General features: G+C 39.1%; 1 protein-coding gene across 2 annotated transcripts in view; it reads right to left on the bottom strand.

The window, feature by feature from the left end:
* Window positions 1-22010, bottom strand: part of TPK1 (thiamin pyrophosphokinase 1) — a 312492-nt gene that overhangs the window by 39873 nt on the left and 250609 nt on the right. For both annotated transcript variants that reach the window (XM_075493722.1, XM_075493721.1), the window contains one exon: window positions 21847-21958. In XM_075493722.1, coding sequence (XP_075349837.1) covers window positions 21847-21958 — 112 coding nt within the window. The remainder of the gene's footprint in view (window positions 1-21846; window positions 21959-22010) is intronic.

Here is a 22010-nt window from a genome sequence, read left to right on the forward strand (position 1 = left end):
ACAACTATCCAGAACACAGGCAGTGGATATTCACGGCAATAGATATTCATGTTGACATCAGATCATAAAAATCACAGAAGTGCTAAACGCTTTGTACATAATGAAGCCAGTGTCCTCCTCCGTTTCATAATGCTGCAAGAGGCATGGGGAAAACCCAGTATTGAAGGGAGTGCTGCTTAAAAGTGAAGGATCCTCCATAACTCATAATAAATATTAAGAATTATTAGAGCTTTTCCTGAGGTGACAGAGCCACCCAGCAACTCCTAAGCCTTCAGTTGGCTAATTCTGGCAATAGGCCTTCCTCCTGCCTCAGCCTGTAGATCTGTGACAGAAATTAGTCATCAGTATCATTAGTTAAAGGAGTTATTTCTTTGAGGATGTGGTACATGATCTGTGTAGTGGCAATCATAACAAAACCAGATTAAAAGGTAGAGATGTCAGTTTAAAAACAAACCAAAAAAAGTAGGGCTGATTTAACTTATGAAACAATAACCTTCAATATAACCTAATCCAGATACTGCCTTTTTTCAATGTAGCTATAAAGAGGGAAAAATATATATAGATACCTTAAAAAGGATTTCCTGGGTTTAAAAATATTTTGTCACAAATGTGAACCCAAAGAAAAGCGATCATCTACCTAACACAAGTGAAAATACACTTGTCTACTTCTAGGCCAGCCTGACATCTCTGCCCCTCTCCCCTACACACAGAAAGAAAGGTTTTAGATTCTCTAGTTAACTAAAGATGTGGTCTAATTTCAGACCTGATTAATAGTTCATCTTCAAAACACTTAATGAACCAGCTGTGATGCCATCCTTTCTGGGGACCCCCTCACTCCCCAGATCTCCATTCCTTCTGAAGACTGAGGCTCTGCAGCTGTTTGTATGCTTATTTTTCCTGCAAAACTTCCTTTTGAAAAACAACATGCTGATGGACTCATTTGCTGTACTGAGGAAATATAAACTACTGAAACCTATCACAAGACTTTTAAAAGTCTTCCCACTTGATAAGAAGTTGCCCTGAATACCACTATATTGCATAGTTTGAGTTTGTGTTAATACTGTCATGGAGATTGGCTATAAGTTATTTAAGCACATCTGATTTACTACTGACGATTCTGAAGGAAATTGAAACAAAAAAGGTTTAGGAAAGAAATGGTATTTACCTAACATTAAAAGTTGCTTTAAATACATATGTTGTGTTTTAGGCAAACAACAGCCTTAAGTGTTGATTCTAGGAGGAGGAAAATCTCAGGAAAACAACGAGAAATTAACTTTATGTGAATGTAGAATTATGATGGAACACTAAAACACATTCTGGATCTCTGGAAGTACCAGATTTTTCTCAAAATTGCTCATAAAACAACAGCAACAATACAATGTACTTGGAGTTTATTCTCATCTTAGGATTTCAGTGTGCTTTTATAAACGCTAATTAATTAAACTTCAAAAGGCTCCTGTGAGATACAGTAGGTAAGTATTATTATACCTATTAAACACATATAAACCAGAGTTACGATGTTTAATTATATTCAGAGTTGTTTCTTTTTAAATTGATTTTCCTCTATAAAAGAAGATGCTGATTTTCTATTACTTTTAGAACAGGTTTTTATGAGTTCAGTTTTTAATAGGCAACATTTCACTGAACCTATGTTTGCACATGCATTTACTCATTTAGGGCTTAAAAATACACAGCCAACCAAAAGCTGGTAACATTCTGTACAAATGGTCTGTGAGACAAACAAGCTTTAAACCAGAACCAGGAGTAATTTTGGGTAAGGGCACATTGATCTCACCAGAAGTCTCTTTTTCCTGGGTTGTAATCTTAGTAACTTCCCAACCAAATTCAAAGGTAAGAACACCAACCCCCTGCCCCCACCAATCTAGGCAGTTCTGACATAGCTAGAGTATTTCCCCAGGGAAATATTGTCCTAACCCCTAAAGACTGACTATATGCATGGCAACACAAAAGATGTTCCGTTACTCAAATAAATTATCCACTCTTTCAGATCTTCCGCCACGCTCACATCAGGAGCATTTGTGATGGTTTGCATCTGTTGTGGACATCGCATGTTGTATGTTATGATGTTATACGCAGCCAAGGACAAGGCAAGCAGGTAGGATTACATGCTGCTGCCTAGGCATTCACTTTGAAGGAACACAGCGTAGTCACACACAACCAGTGCGGAACAAAACTCGACACCATCTCAGCCCAATGTGCTCCAAAATGAGATTGTGCATTGCAGAAAGCAGTACTTTCTCATCAGTTTTCGTTTTAGCACAGTTCCGTTTTGCTGAGTATTCCCTGCTGGCTCCTGAGTCTGCATTTCATCCAAGTTCCAGAAGAACAGGATGTATTTAGTAATTATCTAACTGTAATAATCAATTGCTAAGTCTTTCAAGAGCAGACAGAATAATGAATATGTATGTGTTCCAAAACTAAAACATGCAAGGCAATACAATTCTACTAATAATTAGCTTTGCTTTGATACCAAATGTCATCTGATTGTATCAGGTGACCTGCATCAGTTAGACACAAGAGGATTCGATTTGTCACTTTTGGTTGTTCAAGAAGCAAATTCTCTATGGAGAAGAATCTGCTTTGCTTTGCCTCTGAGACTCTGGAGTTCCCATGTAATTATCACTGTGATTGTCATTCCCAGCCAGATTAGTGACAGTGGAGACTAAAATGTCATCTCCAGACTACGGCAGAAACTATATATTTGAATCAGCCTCTACTAGCTCCAGCGAACCTCAATCTGACAAGGCGGAAGGTCTAAAATACTAAGTACCATAGCTTAATGCATTTTTCTTTCCAAGACAAAACACTGCATTTTCAAGCAATGGGGTGATTTTTCTTCTTCTGAAGCAATACAATCAGCAGCTTGGAAATTTCCTGCTAGTACTGTACGTTAGCTGAACCACTGATTAGGGGGCAGGAGCTTCTGCATCATCTCATCAATTTCTTTTCAGTTTATCACATGGGAAAAATTACTTATTTCACATCACTCATTACATATCACTCTTCCAAAAGGAGCAACTCGATTCCTGAAATCCAAGACTTTTCACTATCCTGCTGGGCACAGTGCTGCCATTGCTTGCCACAAAGGACCTGCTGTCTCCCTACCTTTCTGTAAGGCCCAGGACATGAGACTGCAAACCATTCATGTTTGTAACTTGCAAGACATTGGCTATTTCTCTTCCAGTATATGACTATACCTAAATGGTGGGGAGACAGAGTGATTTAGGCTACAGAAGCATAAAGAACAGGCAAATATGGGATGCAGATGGTGCAACCTGTGCAACACGAAATAACACTGCCTTTGACAGTTTGACAAAAAGCCAAAGTTACATCAGAAGCACCACTTTTGGACTACAGACTGTACCTGCTTGAGGTCAATCACTGCTCTACTGGTCACCTGGGATGATTAGGTATTTACCCTCAGGGGCTTAGTTTTGGGGAATAAGCTTTCTGCCAGAGTTAGGCAGTGTGAGCAAAAAAAAAAAAAGGAGCTACTTCAAAACAAAAATTTAACATTAATTCCCTGAAGGTAGATTCCTCTGATTACCATAAAATGAAGTGCCTTTGATATTCTGAATCCACTGTCCCATATATATAAGTCTTGTCTATGCTTACAGACATGCCTCCATCCACAGGAGACTTTTTTTTTTCTTTTCCTTTCTCTGTCTTTTCTTGTGGAAAACAGGCTGCACAGGTTCCAGACCCAAGAGACAACAACAAAAAACAAACAAACAAAAAGTGCAAAACTAACATCCATAATACTTCTTTTCTGCATATGGGAAAAATTCACAACCCTTTGTTGGATATTACTGCAATTACTTTCTACATTAGCCCTGTAACGCTTTAGTTAAAGCATCTGATTGAAAAATCAGGCTGAAGAGAGAAGGTTTTCTTTTGCATGGTGATGGCTAGATATATGGATGTGAAGGATATCATCCACCTGATGTTCCTTGGAGGCAAGGTGCTAAAATACCAGGATCTTTTAGAAAGATGTGAAAAGTAACACATTTTGCTTCCTATAGCATAATTCAATTACCTTTCTAAATTTGAAGTTGTAATATTTTACAGATTTAGATGTGAACTCATGACAAGACAAACAGGTTCCTGAAATTTTGGTTATTACACAACAGGCCAACGATCACAGGAACGACCAATCAACCTGCAAATTATGACATCAGATGAAACCCCAAAAGCGGCATTTCTTCCAGAATAAAATACAACCCGTCAATGTTGGGGTTTGTTACTACAACGTGCAAATACATTTCACTCACCTTCCTTTCCCATCACCCTGTATATAAATGTTATGTAGTAGCATAAAAGCCACAGAATTATAACAGCTGCGGTAAGAATTCTGCAACCTTATGCTCCTGCCAGCTGCTACTATATCTGCAGCAAAATAAAGAGACATTACAGCCTTTGAAAAGCACCATCAAGTGGCTGTTATACTGTAGTTTTACCTTTCAAGTCAGTGATGCAACATGCCAAGAAGGTACCCATGGAACATCTAATCTGCAGTTTCAGTCCTAAAACTGATTTACATAAAAACTACAACTCTAAAAGCAACATGGGCTAGACAGAAGGCTTGTTCACGGCTATAGGCTGCCCCAAAGCACTCCCTCTGAACCAGCAGAGATTATATACCCCAGAGAAAATACAAACGGGATGAATTTGAAGAGAACTCAAAGTCAATTTAATTATTTCTCAAAGAGGGCTTAAGGAAAGTAGTAAAGAGTTTCCACCTGTCAGGTGAGCTGCTATGAATGCACTTGTGGTCAACAACCACAGCTTAACAAGAGCATTTAATGAAAGATCAACTTCCTAAGGCATAATATGGCTATTGCTGTCAGTTACGTATACCTCTACTCTTACAGCTCAAGATTTTAGGCACTCTTGTAGCTGCATACCCTGTTACACCATGTGTATTTACTTCACAGCCTCTGGAAGGGAAGCTACAATCATACCAGTTTTCTGTTAAAAAAACCCAAACAAACAAACCCAAACAGTTTTCTCTGTTAAAAATTCTGTAAACTCAGGAGAGAGTAAGAAGGGAAGTCAACTCGTTCTCCGCTTGAGACTCCACGCTTTGGGCCTATAAACCCACTTCCATTGACGCCTGCAGATCTACAATACCATCTTTAGAAACGCCAACTAGAAAGCAGATTTTCAAGTAAAGGAGCAAAAGTCCTCCTCTGAAACGTTTGCAGCCAAAGCCCATTAAAATGCTGAGGCAGACTCTCAATTGCCAACCAAGTTTGACAATTTAGCAAGCAATCGAAGGCTGTATTTTACAACAGCCCAATACTGCACTAGCAGAAAGAACCTAGAGATGTTAAAAAAAGATGTGGCAGGTTAGATGTTTTCCACAGAGATAAACACATATTATTGCCATGGTACAGGCAGTACATTGTATGAGGGAATGCTTTCTGAAGAAGGGCTTATAGTTCTAGTCCTCTCTCCAAGAAAGTACAATTTAAACTGAAATGATGAGTCCCTAATCTGGGCAAAGGACAAAACAGCTTGGAAGAGAGGCCCGAAAGGAAGAATATAACTGCACTCTCAGGAGGAAAAGGAGCTACAGACTCTAAAGGTCAAAAGAGCACAAAAGCAGCCACTGCTGTTGTTCCAAGGATTTATCTTAGGACACTGACACAGGAGCCTCAGGCAATGGTCCATAATGGGTATTTAGGAAAAAACTTTAAAGGCAGGGCAATATGGAGTGGTATTTCCCTCAGCACACCCTTCCTCAAATGACCTGTAGCTTAGGGATTTCTTCAGGTGGAGACTGTATCAGTGTGTTTACTGGATCATTCTTCCTTAATCTGTCAAGTTTTTTCCAGAATCCATTTATATCTGTGGTCCACATAGTATTCTGTGGCAATGAGTTCCACAGCCCAGCTCTGCCTTGCACGATGAAAGCCTGGCTGGGCATTGCATGGCACACTTACTTGAGGGAGCAAAGACTGGAATCAAATGAGTCTTATCCCTAAAATTCCCTCTAGTAATCCCCAACCCAAGATAACTTATTGCCCAAGAACTGAAATTATCTCAAAGGTTACCTGAGTATACACAGGTGCTCTCACACTGACAACTAATGGTTAAAGAGTTGTTAAAGTGGAGACCAAATATTATGCTTGAGTTTTTAGGAAACTGAATTTAACTCCATTTTCACACCTACAAAACCTGTTCACGTTCAGGGATGGACACATACAAAATGACCAACAGTTGACAATATGCTCTAAGAGAAAGGCAGTATTTCTAAATATAATTTTATTAGATACACTTTGGAAATAGTAAGTATGTACAATAATATTAAATACATCTTAAAAAAATACTAAATATCAAACAATGAATTCCTTTGTCCTAATTTACTTCTATCAGGATAAAAAACAATCCCAACGCCCAGAATACTAGGTTTCCTACCTTTTGATTAGCTTCACTTACAACCTCAGACCAGACAAATGCTCTGTGACTCAGTTTCCTCAATGAAGAGACTGGGGATGAAGCAGTTTCTCGCAACAAAAATGTTTTCCAGATAAGCTAATGCACTTAGTTTTGGTAAAGCGCCTATATAGATTGCTGATGGCAGGTGCTATGTAAGTGCAATGAATTATTTCCTTATGTTTCTCCACTTTCTCCTCTGTGAAGGAGGGAACTTGTCATTCTTCCTTTTATTAGCAAATGCAGCTGGGAGCTAAATACACTGGTGACTCCGACTGACTGATTTGGTAGTGTTTATGCAAGTAAGCAGCAAGGAAGACTAAATCAGAGCATAAACAAATCTTAGGCTAAATGTGCAGATGAAAGCCTAACACATACTAAAAATTGTATGTTCCTGAAATTAGTATTCAGTTGGTAAAGATCCCAATTTCCTTTTCTGGTTTAATTTTAAAATAATTTCAGTACTAAAGCATAACTGCAGACTGCACAGGGAAAAAATACTGAGATGGTTATTTTCCCCAAATTTAGAAACCATCTGTTTTGAAGTTCTCTTTGGCTAAGCAAATTACAGGACTTGCAGACCAGCTAAGTAGTTAAACACATACAGAATACCTTTTCTTCAGTGTAGTAGAAAAATGTCTTTAGCTGAGCTGTTTTACATGGCACCTCCAATTTATCCCTTCTCAATTCTCTCTGTCATCTGTGTTGCTGGTGCAAGGGTAACAATCACATCAGGGTGCTCCACAAAGGTTAATGCAGACAATAGCCTGGCAGCATTTGATGTGTAAGCAAACAGGACTACCATCTCCCTTGAATCTAAAAGGTCAACAAAACAGAACCTAATTCACTTCTTTTATACAAGCCCAAGGGCAGGCACATGACAGAAAAGCCAGCAAGTTCGTTGTCAGTTCTACAATGCCATAGGAAAAATAACAGACAGATTTCAGCACTGCAGGTGAAGTGAACAGAGCAGGGAGCAGAGGCTGCTAATGATCTGGGGCTTCTCTTTGGTAGTATCCTGCTTATTTTTTCCTCAGTGGATAGAACCATTTACATAGAATGAAGACTTAGCCTGTAATTTAATTACCACAGGTTACTTTTTGCATTGTATGATACACAAAGAGCTGATATTAGACTCAAGCTGCTGCAATAAAAATCCCTTTAAATTAATCTAACTACCAAATGTTGTTACTGTGAATAATAATTAGCAAGTGGCAGGTGAAAAATCAAATAGAATTATAGCATCATTCAGATTGTACGAACCTCTTATCCCACCCTGCTTTTCTAGGGACATCCTTGTTGCCTCCTTGTTCCCATTAACTTCCAATTATCCAAACATACTTGTTCTGTCCCAAATGGCTCTTACAATGGGGGTGTATGACACTCAATCCCGTGGCTGTCAATTTACTGCATTGTAAATGTCTCATAGACCTTAATGATTTACAGGGCAGAAGAAATTCACAAAGGTTGACTTTAACTTGAGGAGACAGGACAGTGGAAAGTTGAGAAGAAAGGCAGGAGCCGTGAGAAGCAATAGAATAATGAAGAGAAATAGCATCTCCTATTCTTCTTTTAAGCAGTGAATTGGTGGGTCTTCCCCACCCAAAGCCATCATTCAACAGCGCTCAGCTTCCCCATCTGCACTTTCAAGCTCTCTCCTATTAAGCCACCTTCCCAGCTGCACTTGTATTCAGGCCCTGAACATCAGCTGGAAGAAGTTTGGTGCTCAGCCTGTTGATATCAATGGCAAAGTTCACCAGTTACTCACGTAACAGCTCTGTGGTTATCCCAGCCTACAATATTGGCCCTGTATACTCTTTAAAATATTACAGTTTGAATTCGTATTCGATACATCATCATTTTGCCTACAGGCTCCATCCTTGCTGAGGAAGAAAGTGTTTACAATGGTATATAATGATAAACATATAAAGCCATCATCAATCATTCATCATTACAATTATCATTTGCATCCATTTATCTAATCACAGTCTGCAGTAACTGCTGCACTTAAGCAGTTCAAAACCACTTTAAAGATGGAAATGTTGAGGATAACTACTACATAATTACCTTCACATTTTGTAGCACCCTGCTAACTCATATTTCTGTCCCTTTTCAGGTTTAATGTATACAAAATAAAGAGGAATTATTATTTACATACACCCCCACTCACCTACACACTCACATGTACTGACTGTGACAGTGCAGGTGAGAAATGGCAGAGTAGTCTCATAAACTCTATTTAACACGTAACTTCAGCTGTCTCAGACACTCAGCCTCCTAGTCTATCTCTGCTGCTACTTTAAATACATCGAATTTCACATATAACTATAAAAAAATGCCAACCCTCTCTTTTTTTCCCTTCTCTTTCTCCTCTGCAAGATCACCTGCCAGAAAATTATTTTGTATCTGCCCTGGATGTCAGAATTCATTCTCAGCCCTCCCTTCCCATTTCTCTTTTTCAACCCCACTAATTTGAAGATGCCAAACAGTGGGTCCTGAGCTAGTAAAAGCTTAAAGGTCAGATAACTTCCAACGTTCAGAAGCTAGACAAAAAGAGGACAGACAACAGTTTGTTCTGCAGTGACTACAATAACTTAATTTGCTATATTACATAAATAATGGATTCCTGAGAGTGGAAGGCATGATATTTGTGTGTTCTTTCACCTTTTCTGTCTTTTTAAAAAAATATTATAATATCCAGCTTTATGCACCAAAATTAACATTTGTCTGAAGAGCACTCCGAAGATTTAGCGGATTAAATCCAATTCCCCCTGCAATGCCAGTACTGTGATTCCAATGAGTGAACCATGCAAACACACAACTGCTACTTAACAGTTTTCTCTACAGCATGTGCTTTGGTAACAACACGGGAGGATGCCCTTCCCTTCTCCCCCACATTTAAACCAACTCTTAACAGAGAGGAGAGTTGACAGGGTGCTTACCTAATGTTCACAACATGATCCCAGATGGACTTCTTCCTCTCTGGTCCCTTCCCTCCTTTTTCCACTTCTGTGTGCCTGTCAGACTGCTGTAGTAGGTCAGGCACTTGCTAGGGAAGTTAACTGCAGTTGCAGCATTTCTAGAACTAGTTGTATTTAAGAAACCCCAAACCCTAACAATTTAGGCTTCTAAGTGACAGTTAATAAGGGGTGGTGTTGATGAAACCTGGCCTACAGACATTGCAGATTACAGCCGAAGTGGGTGAGCACACAAACCACCTCCCCTTTGGGTATCCTGGGTGACAGAATCAACTTCCCAAGCAGCAGCAGCTGAGAGAGCAGGAACTGCACCCCAGCACTTCAGCAAGAGCTCAGCCAGGCCCCAAGGCTCTTGAACTCTCATTCTCATCCTCCAATTCTGCAGGCATCCGCTAAAGACTTCTAATACCTCTGTAGCCATGAATGTCAACTGTGCTGTGACAAAAAAGAAACAAACCAACAAAAAAAACAACCAAAAACCCCCATGTAATGTATGAAGTGCAGGCTGCACAACCTGTTCTGTAGATGGCACTGTATGTTAAACAATGATTTTCTTCTCTTTCCACAGTACAATTTCTGAAGATAATAATCCAGATGCAGCCTCTAACACACACAGAATATGAATTTATTTAAAATAGGAATCATTCCATGGTATTAACTTTCAGCTTTAGCTCCAGAAGTCATCCCCCAGTTGAAATTAATTATGTTTATCCCTGTAGTATGTGTCTACCAGGCAGGACAGGGTGCACTGTACAGACCCAGCATAGTAGACAGTCCCTGCCCCAAAGGGTTAACAAGACAAACAGTAGGAGAAGAGAGACAGTATACTAATGAGAGCTAATGATGTGTTCCAGCCCTATTGCTGGATCCCCAGCCTGGTGTGCTACTCACTGAGTCAGCAAGTGGTGCTGTGCCATGATGGTGATTAAGTTTTTTGGGTTTTTTGTTTGTGTTTTTTTTTTTTTTTTTTAAGGCTGCCTTCACTATTAGTAACTTTTGAAGGATTTGTTGAAAATGGCATCAGAGAAAGTAGACCACAAAAACGGCAGAGAAATTCTGGAATCATGGGTGCAAAACCAAGACTGACAAACATCTAGGGAATCATTACCCCAGGAAGTTAGAGAATGGCATAAATTGGAAAAAGTGAATTTCACAACAGTGAGTAAAATTCTTCTGAGGTGATTTCAGCTGGGACACTAAAGTAATTGTGGAGGTATTAAAAGGAACACAAGCTAATCTAAAGATTCACTGACAACAATTTTTGCTTGAGATATTTGGGATGTAAAATTAATTAGCAGCAGGAGAGCTCCCAAAAATCCAAGACAAGTCTTAAATGGTCCAGGTCTGTTCCAGAACTATACTAACATAAACACACAGGGTAACAAAAGGCAGCAGCAAAGAGAAAGTGGCACGCGCAAGCTCTGAAGAAGCAACCAACCTTCCTACTGTACATTGCAAATGAGCAATATAAATCTCTACATAAGCTTACAACAGAAAGCTGTCTTTCAGCGTATTGCCAGCATTTGTTGATTTGCACTTGCCAAAAAACAGTTTGCAGGCTTTTGGAACGTTAAAAGGTAAACACAGCAACCCTTCATATTTTAAAATAAAAAAGGAACAATACTTAATTATTCTAGTACAACTAAGATTTATGTTGATGTATTTCATATATTCCAGCCCATAACATGATGTGGAAAATTTTCCCTGTTCCCTAGTGAGTGCCTTGCATTGGCTGTATACATGGTTCTGATATAGATTGAAAATCTTGCTTTACATATGGCAGAAAAAGCCACAAAGGTGTGGCAAATTTTTAGCACTGTAAAAAAACATAATTCAAATCCACTGTGGTTGATTCACTCTATCCACAGTGTTTTGTTCTCTTAGAACTATGCAGACAGGTACCATACTCTAAAGCTTTTGGCTATTTTAATGAAAACTTTATGATTGTTTAAAAATTCTGGTAGGTATCCAGAACTCGTTTTTCCAGAATCCTCATATGAAAAATTTACCTGATGCATGGACCTGACAGCTGTATTGGTAGGAAACCACATCTGTTGAACTACAGGTAAAGAAGCCAGATGCGAGAAATATTTGAAAGTCATTTGTCTTACCATGTCTTCATACTTTGCCCAGACATTCAACAGTAAAATCAGGAGGAATTCATGTAAATTACTACAGCCAACCAGCAATACATAAAAAATGTGCAGAGCTAGAAAAGAGAGTTTTATAGCATTGGTGAGTGAGAAGAGATATTCAAATAGGAACCAGCACTGACAGCTAACCCCGGAGACTGAGATTAAAGTCACTACCACCTTATTTTACATACAGAAAAGCCATTTCAGGCATTTTTGAAGGCTATACCTCCGGCTGCAGAGTTTGACTTGCAGTAAGTACTTCTGCACATGTTTAACTTTACCCACTGAATAATCCGTTTATATTCCATGGAACTAGTCACATGTATGAAAATACATGGATGCCTAAATCTTCTGATGAATCAGCGGCTTAAGTTATCCTAGTTCAGTGAAGGAAGGGACAGAGGCACCTCCAGATTAACATGCTAATATTAAAGTCAATGTGCAATTCTCCCATTGATTCCACAAGCTCGGTATTAAGCTCTAGTGTTTTCATAAAACATGAATTCTTCAACATACAGTGGATATACAGACCACAGGATGGCAAGGTGTGTTTACAAGGGGTTTACAATCATTACTTTGGGATAAATTTGGAAGAGGTACTTTCTTTGTGTGTATCAAAGCTATTCATAAATTGTGCAGGTCAACTGAAGCTCATCTTGTTAAAACCTCTTAAATCATATAACAAATTGTTTCCATGCTGGACACACTTGACCCAGCTTACATGTGTTTTAGAAAACATTTTTTAAATTAAAGTTATTCTGTCTATTACAGAACAAAAGAATGAAACAGACAGGAAGAAGGCAAGGAATAATTAATTATTCTTTGAGTGGGAGAGAGGGTTGGCTAAATTTATTGTGATGAAAACTAAAATTTGACAGGTGAAATGAATGGAAAACTGACCATGGTGCTTCAGCTTCAACTGACTGGACCCAACAGACTATCTACAATATCAATTCACATAATTATTATTAAACGATGATTGGAAATATAACACCTGTTAGAAAACAGAATGTTAACATTTAAGCTATCATAATCCAATTTCAAAATACACAATGGAAATACCATGAAGAATACTGACTAATTCACGCCACAGCTTTTAATTCTACATTGAGCTTTTAAATGCATAATCCAGATTCATGATATCAAAGCTCTCTCTAATTGTGTTTTGCCCTTTTTTAAAATTTTCTGTATCGATGCTTTATAAAATGGAAAAAAAGCCCTGATATTTCTCTTTATAACCTACTTTTTTCCCCTGGTTTGTTTTTATAAGCAAAACAAACCCTATCTTTCTCTCCAACTCCTCTGCTTTAAATCAAGAAGCAAGCTCCTGATGAGTGTTCACGCAGCTGATTAGAAAATTGTCTTATAAACAGCATCATTAAGTGGCATGCCAATCAACGGTGATACAGTGGTATTGCGGGTGCCTGTGTAAATTATAGAGTTATGCCCTACGCTTGGGAAACCTAAATGTACAATTCTGAGATTTCTTATTGGCAATTAGATTATAAATGCTGTGTTCTACTGCTTAACAGCATGAGACTATATTTATCACGTACTGTATCTGCAGAATACAGAAAGGAAAAAAAAATTCTAATTGGAGCAGACTTTCTGAAGAAGTTGTTATGAAGGAATCCCCAACACTGAAAGCTTATAAAAGAGGAACCTTTTTTTAGGTTTTTCAGGAGTGATGCCATAGGAAAGTTATACGGATTGTAAGATCTCTTGACATCCATTCCACCCCCATTTATTTGGACTTACTATTTGGTTTATGACATGTATCACCACCCACTTAAAATATACTAAAAATACTTGGACTTCTTTGAAAGGTTTCATTGGTTTTGTCAATATTTTCTTATAAAATACAAGGAAAAGCTTCAAAATGTAGATAGCACAGGAAACTCAGCTACCACATACTGACCAAAACTTGTATTGATACAATGTGACATGCTAGATACAGTTACCTGTTAATAGTACATGGAGCCACATTCACTTGGATATAATACACATGGAAGATGACTCTTAAGAAATTCTAAGGCTGCAAAGTCATGGACTTGAGAGCTATGGGATGCCAGAATTAAAGTCTGCCTGTGAAATTTTAATTCAGGTTCTTTAGCTTTCATCCTTTCATTATACAGTCACATTAACCAAGCAGGCCAGTCTCCTTCAGTAAATAATATTCTCTTAACTGACACACTTTGAGTGCTGGTTCATCATAGGGCTTTATGCCTTATTTATTGCATAGATTTAAACTGCATTGAATGCATGCATATTAAATTCCTCACGGGCTTCTGTATGTTGCTCATTACAGCAGAATAATAATGCCATTGCACTGGTTAAACTCTTCCAGACCAAAGGCACAGACACATTAACGTCAAAAGTGGGTATCTTAAAGATGATACCACAGCTTTCATTTTGGAATATCCTGTGCTTTACAGGACCAAGGCAGAGCTCTCAGGAATGTCAGGGTGCTGAAGGCTCAGCTCGAGTGCTAAGAGAAATGAACGGCTAACTTGCAAGTAGCTAAAATACTTGCATAGAGTAAGAACTCCAGACAATCAACTGCCTGAACCACAAGAAAATCCCACATTTCAGCAGTACTTCACCTTATTCCTCCCAGGTATCTCAGTTTCTGCAGTGGGAGAGGGTGAGGTTGTACACATCTGCACCTTCACCTATGGCTCCAGATTCATTCCCAGAGAATACACCTGGGACACTGAATGATGCCAGTGTCCTGAATCTATAAGCACGATTACATCCAAAAACACTACTTAATTTTATTTCTCTGTTTCTGGTTTTCCCTAATTTCAGAGTCTTGAATTGGTAGCCATAAGAGTGCAAGTAAAGAGTTTTCCTTCTTGTTTTCAAATCAAATGTCTAATGCCATCTTTTTCTGTTGCATCAACACCCAGGCAGATCTTGTGGACAGGCCTGCATTACTTGAGCTGACCAGTTCACTGACAGTAGAAGTAGGTTATTATGCCTGGAGAGCAGTGGAAAATGAGGGAGATTGCTAACAGCAAAGAAATAACAAGATTGAGAGATTTTGGTCTCAATTCAGTGCTTCAAAAGGGAAGATGTCAACTGTCTACTTAAAACACCTCTGTTCTCATTTTCTCAATCTCTGTATTTGTATCTTCCCACATTTTGATGTTATCTGCCCTTTCTTCTCTCCAAAACATGTTTCTAATCCCAAATGCGATTTCCTCACATCCCGGTTTTGCCACTCCTGCTCTCTTTTTTCTTCCCCTTCCTGCTGTTGCCCTGACTCCCCCATGTGTATTTACTGCCCAAAAGAAGCCACAGCTGCTTCTACAGCAAGACACATATTCATCTATCAGAAATTTGTATTTTCCAACTCACCTGAAAACAACAGATTTGCTTAGTGATCTGTAATTGGTATGTATGTCTAAAATTAACAGTTCCAGAGCACACTCACTACAGTCGGTTGTTAACGGCTTATTAATTACACATCAGGATGCCATAAACAACTTACAGCCAAAACATAACTTTTTAGAAGCATACAACAAAAGTCAGTGATGACATCCAGCAGCCTTCTTTCCTCTCCAGAACTTCACATAACGGCAAGGAAAAATACACCTCTTCTTTTCCACAAACATCTAGAGGCAAAAACTGGAAGAGAGTAGGGGCCCCTCAGATACAACATGCAAAATGTTTACAAAGGGAGCAGCAAATGAAGAATTGAGACACTGTCGAGGGAATAGCCAGAACTGTTTGCCATTAAGGTACAGGAATAGATCACTGCAGAGGAAATAATTTCCCTCAGTGTCATGTTTTTGCAGAGAAGAGATCAATCACATACACCAGTATGTACTAAAAAATAACAGAACTAAAAGGTCCGTAAACAAATTGGAAAGGAGGAGTCAATTCTTAATGGTTACGCCTACCTACTTGAACAACCCCTGAAAATCTAAAGAGCACACTTGTTTATTAACTGATTCACCACAGACAAATGCATCTCATTTTTTAACTCTGGGAGACGCTAGCCAGACGTGATTGATTTGTCCTCCTACTGGTCCTTGCCCTTTTGTGGTTCTGCAGAGATGTTGGGAACTGGCAATAACTCACCACATGCCTCAGAGAGCTTCCTTGTTTTTGGAAATCTCTCGGCAGTGTGACATTTACATTTATTATGGCTGATTCTGGGCCTTTAAATATGAAAACAATTAAAGTTTATTTGCAAGGGATATGACAAATGAGCATTTGTACTCTGGCCAATTTTTCACTGACTTTCATTCAAGTACACCATTATGTTTCAGCTTTGCCTCTGCCATTGTCTAAATGAGATGATTTCCCAGTATCCCTATGGGCAGGTTGACTGATGAGAATGCCTTCAGGGTTAAATGTCTTCAGTATAAACTCAAAGGTCTCTTTCTTGGACAAATTCCGCCCCCGCACCCACCAATGAAAATTCAGAGCCACCGCTGAAATCCACAGAATTACTTTGGACCCCCACCAATCTAAGTGGTAGCTCTGGCTCTCTGCAGATCTCTCTCTTCCCCAGAAAGGTCCTTCGTCTTTGCAACTCATATTCTTCAGTAGCAGCAGGTTGCTTTTGATTTTCATGTGACTTTAGTATTCTCGCCAATCCACTGCCACCAGAGAGATGAGGATTATCTGCACCGAAGTTGGGCTGAAGCAGAGCACCTATTTCCTCATGCCTCCAGGTCACATTTCCATTAGCAGAAGGAGGGACTGAAGTAACAGAGGGGATGCAAGGGAAAGAACAGCATTTTGCTCTCTTGACAACCCTCTCACCTCTATATTAATAATGAAATTGGTTTCCATAGTTGCAATGTGCCATGGCAATGTAGCTAGACATAAATGTCTCCAGTTTACTTCACGATGGTATTACTAATCTTGTGGAGAGCCATGCGCTCTGTGCACATCTGTGCTGGAGAAGTCTCTCTGAGGTTTTTTTATTCTACTCCTTCCTGGCAATTACTGCCTATTACTGCTGTATGGAAGGATCATATATACACTCCCTATGTCCTGTTAAAGACGGCCATCCAGCTGGGCTAAACTTACTGCTGGAAGTGGTTTGAGCTAGTTCAGAACTAAGGTACTCACATGAATCTTTCCATAAGTGGAGTCCTACAGCAGTAATGTTGCCCCAACAGTGTGATCTGGAAGAGCCTATCTGTTTATCACGTTAAAGCAGCCTTTCCAAACTGAATGCCAGGACTCTGCTACCCAGCTGAAGAAGAGCTAGAACCAAATCTCCCTCCCACTAATTCCAAACATTCATTGAAATATGTGGAAATGGACTGAACATGTGACCTCAAATCCTCATTTCAAGCCCCTTCACAAAGTTTGACTGAGTTTTCAAGCTGCTGTTCAGGAAAAATACAAACACAGCTTTAGGGGCCCAGCACAGCTGAGCTCTGTGTTCATCAGTCCTTTAATGTACACCAAATGGTCTTTTTGGTTTGAAATAATTTCATGCAATGCTAAGCAATGCCCTCATTGTTGCTTTTGCTGACTTACAGTAACCAGTGGGATGCCAGGCTGCCACCATCAGAACATCTGCTTTATTGGAAAAGTATTTCAGCAGGCCTCACCTTGTAATAAATGATGTGACCCTGGAAGGCAGACAGCAGCACTCCTACAGGCAAATAGCTCACAAAAGGTCAAAAGTGCCTGAAGCTTTGGGAACAGCAGCATCATTTGTGTCACCCCGCCCTATCCAGAGTCTTAGAGCTGTAATAAGGGAAAAAATGCATCACTGAAGTTCTGAAGACAGATCCCAGTTGATGGACTGGGAGACCAGCGAAGAACATGAGAAGGAAGGGAAGGAGAGGAAAGGAGAGGAGAGGGGAATCCAGCTGTAAAGCTTTTTACTCTGCCACTAAAAACAGAGCTACTCCTGGGAGTGCTGCTTAGTTTGCCTCAGTCAGAATGAACTGGGGCAGCAAAATGTGCCATATAAACTATTTCAGTTATGAAACAGGTTACAGAGTGCTTATACAACCAGCTTCACTAGCACACAGATATCTGTCTGTCTTAATTTACAGCGTTTTTCCAGAACCCTTTGACTTTAAGGAGACAGTTACTCATTTTCTTTTGTCTTTTGACTCTGCATTTCTCATAAGACATAAAACCCCACTGCTTTTGTAATCTTTTTGTTCCATTCACAACACAATGTCAAAAAATGAAGTAAAACAGTGAAAAAAAACAGTGTAAACATTTCAATTTTACTAACAATGTAAACAGCATTAAAAAGATTTTGGATCCTGTTTATCTACCTGTGAAGTTAGAAGTCAGTGGATTCTCTATTGCTACAGTTAGAGAAAGGTCTTGCTCCTGTTGTTATTGCTATTGCCTTTTGATGTGAAATGACAGTGGCACTCTTTTGAATGGTACCATTTTACAGCAATTTAACTTCCTGCCTAAAGAAGCAAATTTGCATCAAAATTATCTGGAAAGCACAATCACATACATACACAGTTTATATATATATGCCGGCATTTTCAGTACAGGTATGACAAACAGCATATCAAAGGCCATAGGGATGAAGAGTAAATTAGTTGGCAAGATTACTTTCTACAGTAATTTCCTACAAAAGGAACCATTTCCTAGAAAAGCCTACCATTACCCTCCAACCTCTTCCATGATGAACAGTGCAGCTGATTTCTACCTTCATTCTTATTCACCTTCCATGAAAGCATCACTGAGGACCTAATGAAGAATGCTGGGTAATTCTGGCATTATTGGATTTTTTGTTATTTATTTATTAGACATGGGAGCTGTTATCAGCAAGCAGCCAGGTGAGTCAAATCAGATAAAGCATTATCTGATTCCTGTGCTGTAAATCAGATTTTAATAGAGAAAAGATCTGTATCCCTTTGGGAGTGGAAAGAATATGTTTATAATGTGTTCTGAATTTGTGCTGCACAATAGCAAGTATGGATAAAAAATATCTTCTCTAATCAATTTTCCACTTTCTTCTCCAAGTTCTTTCACCCATAAGATGAGAACTAAAATAAATGAAAGTTCTGTTTGTGCCAAGTGCTAGCAAATAACTCAGATAAGCAAAGCATGCATAAAAGCATGCATACATGTTGCATCTTCACACAGACACACAAAAAATACTGAATTCTGTGATATTAAAAATATAATCAAGACATTATTGTTTCTCTGATGGCAGAATAGTTTACAGATTTCAGGTTTATCTAATTCAGCCATTGAAATGAGAGCTTTGGTAGCCTACTCTCAATCTCAATACAGCTTCTGTCTTGGGTATTTATCCTTGCCTTTTTCTAGTCAGAGGCTATGAAGTCTCTTGACAGAACCTGTAGATTAGACACAGATAACATTTGACTACCCCTTGAAGGTTTTACAAATTTTAATCAGCAGCGTAATCTAGATATGCTCAGACAGACATCGGTGTTAAACATTAAAAACCTTGATGCAAAGCCAGCTCCTCCTTGTAATGCAGTGTTATTTGAATTTTGAGTTGCTGGAAATTATTGTTTGCAAAAATGAGGGCTCCCCTCTCACCTAACGCATCATTTTTGACTGTTCAGACAGAACTAAAATTCTGGAATTAGTTTATCGCCCAGACACTTAAAAGAAATATTTTGAGGACTCAAAAATTACTTTTTAAAAGCAAACTTGTTAGGTCATGTTCAATTAATTCCATAACAAACTGGAGAATAAAAGGCCTTTCATGTCATGTTTGGCTTAAAAATGCCATTTCTTTCATGATTTACACATGAAAATGAATTTATAACCAAATCATTTTATTCATTGAGGTTTATGAAGGTGTGTGCTCAGAGTGCCATTAACAAATGAACAGGGAAAGCTCTGCCACTGCCAGCCATCAGCAGCAATGCTGACATGTCACACTTCAGTATCTTCTCATTCCGTTTTCTTCCCAGGTGAGCCTTTGCTTCTCCATCACAATTTACAGGAGGACTAACATTTTAAAAAGTAACTGCAAAACTACAGGCAGCACAGAAGTCATGAACACAATGAAAGCTAATATCAAACTTAGGTTATCTGAATGTAAGGCTTATTTATTAGTGAAAAAATCCAACCAAGTCACAACTAACCACATGCTGTATTTGAGATATTTGTTTCCCTTTTGGGGGATGCAACTACATTTTAATTTGTTTTAACAGTATCTGAAAATAACCTGATTCAAAATCTGTATTTGGATGAGTAAAGGTTAGCCCTAGTCACTTGAGCACAAGAGCAGTTTCAGGTTGTAATGACTTTGGTGTCTCAGACAGATTAAACATCTTCAAGGAAGACCAGATCATTTTTGTTTTTATGTACCTGTGATGATAATGCAGATAAATAAATGAAGGAACTACGACCTGTGAGAAACATGAACACTGAGACTGAAAGTGTAGCCTGTGTACACATCACTAAGGAAAACACTGTAAAGGTCTGAGGTTTCCTCTTGGAAACAGACAGCAACAAGGACTGGGAGAAGCAGAGATGGTGGTATCATGTTAACAAGTAGGAAACAGTCACTTAAATATTTCTTTGGCTCCCAGAAAAAGAAAAAAAAAGACTGAATTGTGTAATAAAAGTCCCTGTAGGTCCATATCTAGCTATGCCTCTAAGTAACCTGAAGAGGTTTATTACAGCACAACTAGAATGATAAACATCAAATAAACTGATATCTCAACCCAATCCTAGATACAAACTTACTATTTGTTGTCACTGCACTTCCCACTGTGTTCCCCTTCAGCTGGCACAGCTAGACTAGTAATCCCTTTCTCCTTAGCTTCAGCAGATCAGGCAATCGTAATTTCATAGTAACAAAGCCATGTCATTCGTGGGAGCAGAGAGACCATCTTTAAAATTACCATCTTTCTAATGAGCACCTTGTAAATCTGATGAAATTTATGTCATTAAACTCAAAAAAATTCTGATGTATCTGAAAAATAACTTGTTTTTTAAACTAATAATCAAAACTACAAGAAAGGACTGCAACCTTACGGCATCTACCACATTTTGATTCACACAGTAGCCTTTTGCAAAGCACCATAGGCTTCAGAGATGCTCCTGTCATTAACATGAGGCTGGTTTGAGCTTCTTTCACCTCACTCTGGAGGGCAGAAATTTTATGGAGAAATGAGTAGTCCCTCACTGCAACAGGCCACAGAATTCATTGCACAACAGGAGATGAGCAGATGAAGATTCAGTACCTTACTTGTCAACTGTACTTAGCAGTACAAATGAAAACATTTGACTCTTTCAAATTAAGAGAACGTCCCTTATACAATACATTCAGCTCTTACAATCCAGTTTAAAAGGATTAAAACATCACTAGCCAGACAGCTATTTACCTGGCAAGTCTCTCACGTCTTGAAATTAATGCCATATTTATATCTTTTATCATTAGCAAGCTACTACTGCCTACCACCTCCTTAACTGGACACGCTCAAACCCTCAGTGGAACAAGACACTCCCTAGACTAGCACATGTGCTGCTGGCTGGCACTGTGGGTCAACCTCAGATTAATTATTAGCCAACAAGGGCACTGCACTACAATCTGTGAGAACCATGTGCCTTTTCTACATGGGATGGCTCCAAAGTCTGGCCGTGTAAATTAGACTGCAAGACCAGAGCCTCTCAATTATTGCTTTGCTTCCCTTAAGTTTTAATGAATCTTTATCTAAAATATCCCATTATTTTCCTGAGTAAATACATCCTGAATGACTCAGTGTGGGAGGAGGGGACAGGAAGATGAAGATGGTTTCCGGTTTTTTTTGGACAAGAAACCTCCTTTCTCTACAGATAAATGTCCCTGTTCTAGATCAAATGCACCTTTTCCCACTTTAAAATAAGAAAAAGATCTATCCATTCAGAGTTGACAAACAGACAATATACATGAAGCAGTTTAGGGGAAGTGAGGTAGTTTTAATAATCTGTATCACATTACTATTTGTCTGTTGTAACTTTATGGCTTATAACCAGGAGTTTAGGCACTCGCAGCTTCCCCTCCCTGGAGGCCAATGTATCAAGATGGTAATGTATCATGACCTCAACGAATGTTCTATTTAAACAGCACAATGACTCCCAAATGGGAAACACATTTCTGCCTGCGATATCTCAGGTTTAAATATATTTCTCTCTCTTTTTTTTTTTTTAAACTTCATTTCTAGAAAAAAAAAGGCCTGGCAGCGATTCAGTGCCATGTTCCACCTTCAAACACATAAGGCCTTCAGCACTGGTGAGGCAAGCGTAAATGTGCGGTTAGGGTAACGTCAAACCGACCATCCCGGAGGCGTCTGACTTACTGAGGTTCCACTTGAGGCCCGTCGTGGTCACGCTCTCGCAGGAGTTCCCAACGGGGATGAGGCCACACCAGGCGCCTTCCAGTCCCGTGTCCACACACAGCTTGTGCTTGCCCTGCAAGACAGAAGGGCCTCTGGAGTCAGTGCTCACCAGGGACCCAAACAGC

This window comes from Mycteria americana, chromosome 2 (genome assembly GCF_035582795.1).
Source record: "Mycteria americana isolate JAX WOST 10 ecotype Jacksonville Zoo and Gardens chromosome 2, USCA_MyAme_1.0, whole genome shotgun sequence".
Taxonomy (NCBI): Eukaryota; Metazoa; Chordata; class Aves; order Ciconiiformes; family Ciconiidae; genus Mycteria; species Mycteria americana.